At 41.2% G+C, this 12051-nt stretch overlaps 1 protein-coding gene across 3 annotated transcripts in view; it reads right to left on the bottom strand.

Moving 5' to 3' along the window:
- The window catches only part of pkma (pyruvate kinase M1/2a), a 37736-nt gene extending 25904 nt beyond the window's left edge, over nucleotides 1–11832 (bottom strand). For 2 of the 3 annotated variants that reach the window (XM_067973631.1, XM_067973633.1), the window contains exons 1-2: nucleotides 11740–11832; nucleotides 1249–1430 (exon numbers count right to left, since the gene is read on the bottom strand). In XM_067973631.1, the coding sequence (XP_067829732.1) occupies nucleotides 1249–1411 (163 nt within the window). In that variant the 5' untranslated portion in view covers nucleotides 1412–1430; nucleotides 11740–11832. Of the gene's footprint in view, nucleotides 1–1248; nucleotides 1431–11734 lie in introns of all 3 variants that reach the window. The other variant, XM_067973632.1, reaches the window with a different exon arrangement.
- Between the last annotated feature and the right edge of the window lie 219 nt (nucleotides 11833–12051).

Below are 12051 nucleotides of genomic sequence, written 5' to 3'. Positions count from 1 at the left end.
ATTTAGAATGACAAATATTGGTGGATGGTTGGAAGTTCAAAAGGAAAAATATAAATTACCAATAAAAAAAAACTACTAGGAAGGAAGGCAATTATTGGCCAAAAGTAGTGTGAGAAATAAGGGAAGAGGAAAGTTTCAAATTTAAATCTTCAGTTGGAACCATGGGATAGATGAATATGAGGTTAAGGAAATGGCCAGAAGAGCTAAAATAGAACCCAAATTCAGATTACAGGCAACATTCAAGACAATATGGTTGAAGCAAAATACTTCACTTAGCAGCAAGCAAATCTGAAGAATCCTCAAGCAGCTTTGAAACAGATTGCAAATTGAAAAAAAAGTGCTAGTGTTGACAAAGAGCACTTTCCAACACAGGAGGTACAATTTACAGAATAGAAGATATTAGGAATGATAGAAATTACTGGAAACCAGAATGGCAAGGATTTAGAAGGACAAACCAAGGTGTAAAAGAATAACCCTGCATTTTAACACACCCCAGAAACTACAACCCAATGAACTGAGTTATCAGTAAAACTTGAGAGCATCACAAACACTGAAGTCAGTCAACCTGGCCTTATAGGAGGGACAGGTATGCCCAAGTCTTCTGGAGTTCTTTGAAGAAATCAGATTAAGTGGTCAAGGGGAATTTAAGAGGGTCTTACATGTCTAGATTTTAGCAAACCCAACAATGCCACACGAGACCTGGGCACATTGTGATGAAAGGCAGTACTTGTTTTGCCCCTCTAGCTCTTTCCCAAGATGTGAATGAGCTTTAAGTGGAGTATTTGCACATAGTTCATCTCGTATATTGAAGCTACAGTGAGACTACAAAAATGAACTTTAGATTAGGCACGTAAACCGAAGGAGGCTCAAAGTAGGAATTTTTGAACTGGGGGAAAATAAGATGTATATTTTAAATAAACCACAGTATGCTTACTGTACAAGGGGGCACAGTCACTATCACAAGCTCAGGGGATGAAAAATGGCAAGCTTAGATTCAAAAACATTATGTAGAGGGTGGCAAACAGACTGTCTAGAATACTGCAGTAAACAAATTCAAGACGTGATTTTTTTTATTAACGTTGCACCATAATTGTCTCTGTACATTTAAGTTTTAAATAGTTAGTTCAGAGCCATGCAGCTGCAAAATACTGTCAAAACATCAAATACAAAGATCTTAACTAATTCCATACCAGAGTACACTAAATCTGAACTACAGAAAGCATTTTGTGGCTATTCTGCAATACTTACCGATGGTACATATAATACCAGTGTTCCGTGCAGTAGTTGCTTCGGAGTCGATATCCAACAGACACAGGTGCTCCAGGAAAGTGTCAGCCATGGCAGCATTCAGCTGCTGGCGCTGAATGAAGGCCGTTCCCATTTCATGCGCAGTGTCTTTTGAGGTTGGCATGACTGTTGCAGATTCTATCCTGAAATGGAGAAAAACAGACAATACTTAGTCTGCACTGAGCAGTATTTAGTCAATATTCCATTCCCTGCCTTTACATGAAATTTTTGCAGCTAAAATTCATTACTGGACAGGTATGGAGAGGTGGCTGTAGCTTTTTTTTAAAAAAAGGTACTGAGTTGAAAGCACCCTAATGCGTACTAGGCAGGAAGTTTATACAGTTCCTGTCCTTTCACATCTTCAGGACATCCCAGAGCACTTAACACCAGTGAATTACTTTGAAGTAGTCACGTAAGCAAACAATCTTCACTCAAATGGAAATGCTACCACTGAGTCAACAGACACTAAAATTTGATGAATCCATAACCTTTGTACTACTGCTGAGAAATTCTCAAGTTCAGTGTGCTAGGCATTCCAGAGTCACCTAGTCAACACAACTAGAAAGCCCCAAGATCAATACTGAGCTAGCCAATCTCAATTAGGGTAAGTTGAGACACCCAAACTTGGTTCAGCAACCCTGGGCAAGCAAGAGGAAAGAAGCTAGATCTATTCTAGATCTAGTGCAACTTCTGGAAAATATGTATGCACAAACATCAGGTGAGAACAGAATTAGATGAGTCTGTAATGCTCCCAGTCAAATAGCCTGGTGGCACTCACTATGTTTAAAACAGAATGGAAACTTGGGTGAGGTACTAGAAGGGTTAGCAAGACAAAAGTACTATAAAAGCAGGATGTAAAGTTACTTATCCTCAAGATCTAAAAACAGGTTTTGTTTAAGAAAAGCTTTTGTTGGGAATACATTCACCAACCACCAATTAGCATTCCCCCCCTGGCCACCGGCTCAGGCGGAATCAGACTGTTTGCATCCTAGTCGACCCCATATCCTCTCCATCACTAAGACCGCCAACTTCCTTCACATTACCCATCTGCCACAGAACCTCATTCATGCACTCAATTATTCTAATGCTCTCCTGGCCAGCCTCCCATCTTCTAAACCCCGTAAACTTGAGCTCATCCAAAACTCTGCTGCCCATACCAAGTCCCCTTCACCCCTGTGCTTGCTGACCTACGATGGCTCTTGGTCTACCAATGCCTCAAATTTAAAAGTCTCACGTTAGTGTTCAAATCCCTGCATGGCTTTGCCCCTCCCATCTCTAACCTCCTCCAGCCCTACAACCCTCCAAGAACTCCGCAATCCTCCAATTCTGGCTTCTTGTGCTTCCCCGATTCGCTTTGCCCCATCATGCCTTCAGCTGTCTAGGCCCCAAGCTCAGGAATTCCCTCCATAAACCTCACCGCCCCTCTGTTCCTTAAAACCTACCTTTGATCAAACTTTCAGTCATTTGTCCTTAGTGTCAATTTTTGTCTGGTTATGTACCTGTGAACATTTTACTATTCTAGGTTTAAAATGAGGTCACAAAAAATGCAGAAGTCTTGATTGATGTCTTTGACTCTTAACCTTACTGCCATGAAATAAGTTTGTGCTAAATTCCAAAATTAAAACCAAGGAGAGATTGTTGAAGCCTTCAAGACACTTAAAGTGAAGCTTAATTAGTATGGATCAAGGGTGGCATCCATGTACTAGCTATCCATGTTTACATGACTAGACCCATCACCCTTACCCTGGCAGTGGGATTGTAGACCCATGAGAAAGTGGAGTACTGCAATGGAGGAAATGCAGTCCATTGAATACAGATAAGATTTTAAACCAAGGCCCTGACTATTCAAGTGGTTCAGATACAAGTTAATGATTCCATGGCACAACACAAAGAAAAGTGTTCTCCTGATATTCAGACCAATTTTCTCCCCTTAAAACTACCAAATAGTTAATCTGGTCATTCTAATCATTACCATTTGTGGGACCATGTGTGAAAAATGGCTGCTGTATTCACTTACAAAAGTTATTTCAACATAATTCACTGCACGTGAATTAAACATTAGTCAGTATACAATGATCTTCATGAATTCAGTAAATTCACATTGGGGTTTCCTTCGATAACTGGTGGCACAAGCCCCTCACTAATACAAAAGCAATTAAAATGATTTGTCTTTCAATATAACTTAGTTATTTGGACATAAGCAGTCAGGCTAACTATACTTCAAATGCACATTAAGAATTTCATTGTGTAAACAAATCATTGAATAAATTAGGTTTGCTAGCAGTTTTTTTTAAACAAGTAGCATCCCTCTTACACGATATTAAGACCACAAATAAGTACAATTGAATGGCAAACTTTAAAGACAGCAATTATAAGCATAATTAGGTCAAAACAGCTCTACAGTACAGCTAAATACATTAAGAAGCTAGCCTATGTAAAAGCTGTGCTCACAGGATAATCTTTACCAAGGACAGACTGACTGCTTATACTGCCATGCTATGCTTAAACAGAGGACATAATGGCCTCCAATATACTAGTTGGCAGTGCACATTGCTAACTAAGCATTCCTGAAGTCACATTAAAATCACAAATTAGTATCCTATTTTCAATATTCTTGATTAAAGCACAAGCAAGCAGCACATCAACTCAAAGCCCAATTCCTACATACACAAAGCAATAAAAACACTATCCTCCAAGCTCCCTAAAGGCCTTGAGGCAAAAAGCACCACCTAGCACAGACACTCGTTGTTCAAGTTCATACATGACAGATAATCACTTCAACAGGATATAAGACACTTAGCACACATCAAAACAAGTCAACATCTTCATGAGGAAAGAAAATTGGAGGATATAAACTAAGTTAGACTTAAATAACTTGCATTTATAAAGCACATTTAATGTGAAGAACATCAGTGTTCCACAACAGGGCATATGTAAAATGGATGTCAAGCCAGAAAAGGAGAAATTGAGGGTTAGCCAAAAGCTTGGGTTGAGTAGATGATTTTCAGAGCATTTTGAAGCAGGGGAAGTGAAGGGGTTTAGGGAAAGAATTTCAGGGAGGTGGACTCAAGTCAGCTGAAAGCTCAGTCACCAATTCGGCAGAAAGAGGTGGAGAAAAGGAAAGGAAGATACACAGGGGGCAGAGTCAGGACAGAGGTTTCAGATGGGGGTGGCAGGGGTAGAAAGTTAGCACTAGAGGAAAATGCAGAGATAAAGCAGATCATGGCCATAATGGGATTCAAAGATGAAGATTTTTGAATGAGGCATGGGTGGATGGGAGCCAGTGAAGGTCAGAGAAGACAAGGGTGATGGGCAAATGGGACATGTTATGTGCAGAGTTTTGAACAAGCAGCACATTGGAATAGTTGGGTCTGGAGGCAGCGAAGGCACATGTAATGTTTTCAACGTAGAAGGACCGCGATCAGAGCAGGCACAAGCACAAGCAGTCTTGTGGTGGAAAGGATACGTGGCCCGAAGTGCAATTCGGTCAAAGAACAAGGTTGGGAACAGTAATTCACCCTGAGGCAGTGGTCAGAGTGAGCAATGCTATCAGTGGCATGGTAGAACAGTCTATGACAGAAGCCAAAGATAATAGGCATTGGTCTTTCTAATCTTGAGCTGGAGGAAGTTAAGACTCATCCAGGGCTGGCTCTTAAGGTGACAGGAGTTCCTTATCTCAGACTTAACCTGCACCAAACGTTCAATATGCATCTAAAAAAGAGGTCGGATAGAAGAGTAGAGAAAGCAGGTTCACCAATTAACACAAGCAGCTCTAGATAGGTAACATGATGTGAAATTAATTTACTGTTTTTAAAAAAATAATTTTATTAATGCTATTTAATACTTCAGCATTTAGAACACTAGTCAACAATTGCAAAATGCCTAGCTATAGGAACTGCATGCAGGATTTGTACACTAGTGCTGCTTAATTCTTCTGCGCTCGAATGTAAAGGGGTTACTGGTTACCAACCCCCATTCTTTTGTTCTCTAGTTTTACCCACCTCCCTCAACTCCACTGTTCATGAGGCCGTACCACCAACAGTGGAGCAGGAGGTGGAATACACAGCAGAACTGGATACTTGGAACTCTCCCTAAACTCCACTGCCTTGCTCTCGCCCCATCTTTAAAGGGCCTCCTCCAAACCCATCACGTCTCAATTCTACTGCTGCTTGGTATCAGTTTCTCCTCTGAAATGCCCTGGGACATTACATTAAAGGGGTTACATAAATGCAAGTTGCTGGTCATACAATAGTTCAATATTTGCAAACAGATCGTATGATTCTAAAAATGTAGCAGCACCTTCCTGTGCAACAAAATGTTTCTAGGAACAGTAAATTTAAATTTACCATTGGAAGAATCAATACACCCTTTGGATACACTATAAAAAGGGGCCTTTTATATTATCTGAACTTGGTTTTTTTTGCAACATTTTTATTGGCACCAATGATTAATGCCATTGCATTTCCTGTAAGCTAGCAACAAAAGAATCTGTTCAAGAACCCTTCCCCCACTTAAAATCCTGGGTAATCTTTGCATTTTCCCACTTGTCCACTAGAGCTCAAAGCACACATATTACATATCGCCATATGAATTGCTTAAGATTAATTAAAAATGCCAGCTGGTTTACTTGGCTGATTCCAATTAATTTACAATAAAGTCTAGTCAGTAAAGTGAAATGGCTCTGATCAAAAAGCATTTTTCTGCAGAAGCACCATAACATACCACATCATCTAGGCTCTCAGAATTACACCTTCCTACACAACAGTGATTACACTTCATTGGCTGTGACGCCCTTTGGAACGTCCAGAGTTTGTGAAAGATACTATATAAATACAAATTTGTTATTTCCCTCTTCTGCTGTAACTTCAGAACCCTTTCGATCAAAAGCTTTAAGAGGTAAGCAGTTACTATTTTATGTTGCATACATTAGGTTAAAGGCACAGTTCCATTTGCAACTTTGAGAGCCAAGACAATCAGACTATGCAACTATAGGAGTCAGAATTCCTATCCTCATTCAACATTCATAACTATCTTTCCCAACAGGCATTACTGGTTAGTGATCATGAGTGGGTACCTTGCCTATTTTCACCACCATCGCAACCTGGGAAGCTAATTCTAAAGGCCTTGCTGAGATCAGTTAGCATTGTGAACCAAATTCAGGACTTTCCATACAGCTCATTACCTGGTGTGGCACTGCATTTACCCACTGGGGAATCCTTGTGGCCCCTCCTCCCAAAACCACAATAGCTGCAAGTTCTTTATCTCAAAGTAAAGAACCATGCAGATTTCTTCCTAAAAAGGGGCAGCAAAAACAACCAGTCTTGAGAATGCATTCCTCATCAGCAGGCAGAAGTTTTAAGTAACTAGTGCACATTCAAGGTCTGATCCTTCAAAAGTAACTTCAAAGCTGCTAACTATAGGTAGGGGAGCTCCACTAACTAGGATTTGGTTGCTAATCCCAGATTACAGTAGTGACCTGCAGATTAAGAGATATAGATTAAAACAAGCCTTCACCCTTCCCATAAACCACACTCACGACATCTGCATCACTGCTAAGTAACAGACACCTAATGCTTCAGTGCAACCTTGTAAAGTGATCCAATGATATATGGTCTTTAAGGTCACTAGTCTTGTAATTCTGCCCCAAACCAATTTACAGCTGTGATGGTAGATAAGAAACCAGTTCCAAAATCTATTACACTCCCAAGTGCACCTGCCAATGATATCTGGTGGCAACTAAAGCCACACGTCTCTTTCAAGGTTGAGGAGAGTGAGTATGAAGCAAACCAACCAGTAGCTAAGAGGCACCAAATCTGGCATGTTAAAATACAAGATAGTAGGAAAGGAAGACTTGGGAGTTAAGAGTGCCAAAGTTTGAAGTCCTAGGAAATAAGTGACAGCTAGATTGAGACTAAATAATCACTTAAAGGCAAACTGAATTTGTGCTCAAGCACCAGGTGTAACCATGGTCCTGGGTCTGCCTATAGCTAAAAGCCATAATCCACAATACTGCCATTAACTACAACCAGTGAGATGACCAGTCTTGATTACAGAGAGTCAAGAGATGTTGGAAGTCTCATGGTATTGATCAAAGACTACAGCACCTAATCTAGGAGATATGTATGGAATTTCTCTAGAGAACTAGAAAAGTCATTCACACTGGTCTGTGAAAAAGATTTATGGATGGTCTGTTGATATACCTTACCACTGCAACAGCCATTGAAATACAAACTAAGCTACTGAAATCAATAGTGATCATATCAAATGACTAACTGAACTTGCACCCTTGAGATAGCATCAAGTAGCAGGTAACAACAGGCTCAAATTTATGGTGAAAATAAAAACCATTATTCTTGATATAACAGATGCATCGAGTGCATGACTAATGATCATGATAGTCGCCAGATTAGCAGTACATCTTTTGCTCAAGCAAATTGGTGCTCAAATTAAGAGGGACATAACTGAATTAGACTCGTCAATATGCTAACATGTCTTTCCAGGCAGCATTCTCTGGCCAATGCAGTAGTCTTGGATGAAGGAACAGTGTATTGTGGCCAAATTTGCTGATAATACAAAAGATAGGTGGAAAAGCAAGTTGCAAGGAAGACAGTGTCTGCAAAGGGATATTGACAGGTTAAGCAAATGGGCAAAAATTTGGCAGATGGAATATAATGTGGAAAAATGTGAAGTCATCCACTTTGGGAAGAAAAATAAAAAAGATTTGAATGGAGAAATACTACAAAATGCTGCAGTACAGAGGTGTCTGGGTGTCCTCATACGTGAAATACAGAAAGTCAACACACCGGTGCAACAAGTAATCCAGAAGGCAAACGGAATATTGGCCTTTATTTCTAGGGGGATGGAGTATAAAAGCAGGGAAGTTATGCTACAACTGTACAGGGTGCTGGTGAGACCACACCTGCATACAGTTCTGGTGCCTTTATTTAAGGAAGGATATACTTACAAAGGCAGTTCAGAGAAGGTTCACTAGGTTGATTCCAGGTATGAAGGGTTGTCTTATGAAGAAAGATTGAACAAGTTGGGTCAATACTCACTGGAGTTTAGAAGGATGAGAGATCTTATTGAAACATAAGAGTCTGAGGGAACTCAATAGGGTAGATGCTGAGGGGATGTTACCCTTCATGGAGGAATCTAAAACTAGGCGTGGGGGGAGGGGCACAGTCTCAGAAAAATGGGTCACCCGTTTAAGATAGAAATGAGGAAGAATTTCTTCTCCCAGAGGGTCATGAATCTTTGGAATTCTTTACTCCAAAAAGCTGTGGAGGCTGAGTCATTGAATACATTCAAGGCTGAGTTAGACAAATTTTTGATCAGCAAGGGAGTCAAAGGATATGGGGAACAGGCAGGAAAGTGGAGTTGAGGTAAAAATCAGATCAGCCGTGATCTCACTGAATGGCAGAGCAGGCTCAAAGAGCCAAATGGCATACTCCTGCTCCTATCTCTTATGGTCCAACAGTATATAAATCTACAAAACAAAAGCCACCTGCACAACTACATTCCAGGTGTTTCCTCCAACTGAGGAGAAATCCTGGTGAAGCAGAGGCACATGGGGACATACAGCAAACAGGTACACTAAATTATTGTGTTTATAGAACACAACAGGCTAGGACAGTCTCTTGTTTCAATCTCTGGAGTGTTCTGTAACAGGCTGGGTGGTATTGAGAGAAACCAATTCCATCAGCTGCACTTCATAGTTGGAAGTAGAGGTTCCAGGTTCAGAACATTCGCAAATCCCCGAAAAGGGTCAACAAATGTCCCATTGGAATCATGGACCGAGTGAGAAACAGATGCAGGAAGCAGGTCTTCACTCTGGGGCTCATTATTTAGTGGAAACCAGCAATGCTAGAGACTGACTAAGTGCAACTGTAACATGGAACAATATTTGTTCAAAATGTTACTCATAGCAGCCAATTTTATTAATACATAAAGCCAATCACATTCTCACTGAACAAAAGGCCAATCATATTACAAGATTAGTTTTAATGCAAATTAATTGTTCGTTTTACTAAAAATATGGATTAATCAGATATGACATACAAAAAGCAGGAAATGTATTGCGGTTAAGGTAATTTTGGACATCAAGCTCACAAGGAAGGGTACAACTTCTCAAAATTCTGTGCCGCATCTATCGCTGTGCGTAAGCATTGAACTACAAACTCAATTCCGATTAAATTGTTCAGATGCAGGCAGCTGCTTTTCTAGTTGGTGGGAGGGACAGGGAGGAGACAGATTAAACAGGGAAACGTGTTTTTATGATGGCATCGTTGTCTGCAAACAGATTTCTAATATATAAATGCCATACTGGAAAAAAAGTACAGTGCTGACAGGTCAAGGTCATCTAATTCTGTGCAAGTTTAGTTTTATTTTAATATCACCATTAAATTTAGTGAAATAGAAATCATAGGCGAGGAAATTCAATCTGCAACAAAAATAAGGGCAAGGACAGGTTGGTGGAGGTCGGATGTTGAGATTACAGAGATGCTCTCCCTGCAGCACTAATCTACGTGCCGTGGTAGTCACGTCTCAGTAGCACTGCGTGTACGTGCCGTCTGACTCGTATCCATACCCTGACTCAAAGGAGAAGGGGCGGAAAAAATTTACACGAGTACGTAAAGGAAATAAAACGGTGAATCATTCCGTAAATTATCGAATCACTAGAAAAAAATTGAATTTCGCAACGTAAATGAGAGAACCCGAAACATCTCAAATGACCGGCACTTAATTATCAAAAGCCGACAGTAGAATATTCCGATGTTTTAATACTTAATGAGATTGGGGGCGATTTACAATGCAGCAAACTGAACCGCTCCCCTTGCCCAAAAGGGAATAAAGATTCGGGTTAGAATTCACCAGAAAATGCAGAATTGACCACATGTCGACTGCTGGTATTCCGGTTTCACTTCTCGAGGAAGTGAAGCAATTTATATAGACTCCATTTTCCCTTTCTTCTCTTCCTCTTCCCCCCCCCCCCCCCCCCGGCACAAAAAAAATCAGCAACCTGCACTGATCTTCATATCGATAAGACTTGGGTCCGAGCGATTAAATGGACAAGTCTGGATCTCCATGCAACATCACATTGTAAATCCCAACTTTACTGACCCCACAATTTCCCTGCGATATCTAACAAAAAAAAGCTGGAACTGAATTTTTGATTTATTGATCTGGATAGAACTATCACACTACATTGGGAAGGGTATTCATTGGGATAGGGAGAGAATTCAAAACTCCCACATGCTGGGAAAACAGGTTTTATCGGCAAATGAAGGTTTAATTAATCTTGGTCAGAACCGAATTTGGTCTGCGACACATTTCTGTTTTGGATTTCTTTAGAATATGGACGTAGAAATTTCCATATTTTACACAAACGCTATGGACCATTTTAAAAGGAGACCAAAAATCCTGTTCCGAGTTAGACTGAAACAAATCTCTTTAATGGGAGTCACAAGATACATCAAGGCTGGGATATATATCTTCAAAGCGAAGCTAGCCGGATAATTCGATATCAAAGGCACATCGGGTGAAGGCAGGTCCTGACTCACGAGTGCCAGGTATCACATTGCTGGCCACGAGGAATCATTACTGCCTCCATTACCATCGGGCAAGATGTCTATCCTTCGTGTAAACCACCGGAGATTAAAATTTTAAACCCAGGAACAGGTTACCACCCTGCGGATGGAAAGTTTTACAAGCGACCTGGCAAAATAAAAGCGAGTTAAAACTGATTTGGTGAGGCAAACCAGTTGGGATAAACTTCTGATCAATAAAACATGGATGCAAATTCAAATATAAAATTAATCAAACAAAAAGGGTCGAACAACAAAAATAAGCAAACGTGAAGCAGAAACACATTTCAAGGGCATTTAGTACATTTCATCTCTCCCCGCCCACAACAGTCCGGGAGTAACCGGTTTCAACTCAGGATTAGATGAAGAACAAAAAAAAAAGATTAAAACCATCCCAAGTTATATTTTAAAAGTTTTCTTAGCGCTTAAAAACAAAAAAAGATCATCTGCGGTAGTCCGCACATTCCCCCAGTCTACGTGCGGGGACCGCGCCGCATGATGAACGAGGGCGGGCGGGCGGGGAAAGCAAAGAAATAAATCGCCCTTCAGAGAAAAATCCCCAACCCCGAGCGATCAGGGCAGCGGCTTTAGGATTATTTTAAACGGTGAAAGAGCGGGATAAAGGCACAAAGAGCCGGAGATCGCATGGTCTGAGGTGGCGGGCGGGGGGGGGGGGGGGGGGGAAAGCTGCCGTCTCGTTGACCGGGTTACCGCAGCCGGTTGTTAAGGGCGGCCTACGGAGGAAGGACAATAATCAGAAGCGCTCCCCGATCGACCGTCGCCCCGCGAGATTGACGCCCTCCCTCATAATATTCTTTTTTTTAAAAAAAAAACTACCCGCCGTTTTCTAAAAAAAAACAAACCTGACCGAGATTAGACCAGAGCTGAGATCCTCCTACAAAGTGCGAGCGCCGTGTGCCCGCCTCCCCTCATATACCACCGCGCCGGGACTCACCGCTGGAGGACCGGCCGCTTCACACTCGGAGGACCCGGCTCGGCGTATCCATCCGCCCCTCACCACCCCCACACACAAAACCGGCCCTTTCGACCGTTCTGCCTCACCCGTTCGAAGCGTTTCAACACTTAACGGTTTCGTTATCAAAAACAATTTCAAAAAAAAACCCGGTGGATTGTTTTCAATAAGAGGAATTACTTTTCTTGTAGGGGATGGATTTCACCG

Source organism: Heptranchias perlo, chromosome 38 (genome assembly GCF_035084215.1).
Source record: "Heptranchias perlo isolate sHepPer1 chromosome 38, sHepPer1.hap1, whole genome shotgun sequence".
NCBI classification, from domain to species: Eukaryota; Metazoa; Chordata; class Chondrichthyes; order Hexanchiformes; family Hexanchidae; genus Heptranchias; species Heptranchias perlo.
Note: the sequence above shows the minus strand (reverse complement) of the source record. Positions and strands in the feature narration are given on the sequence as shown.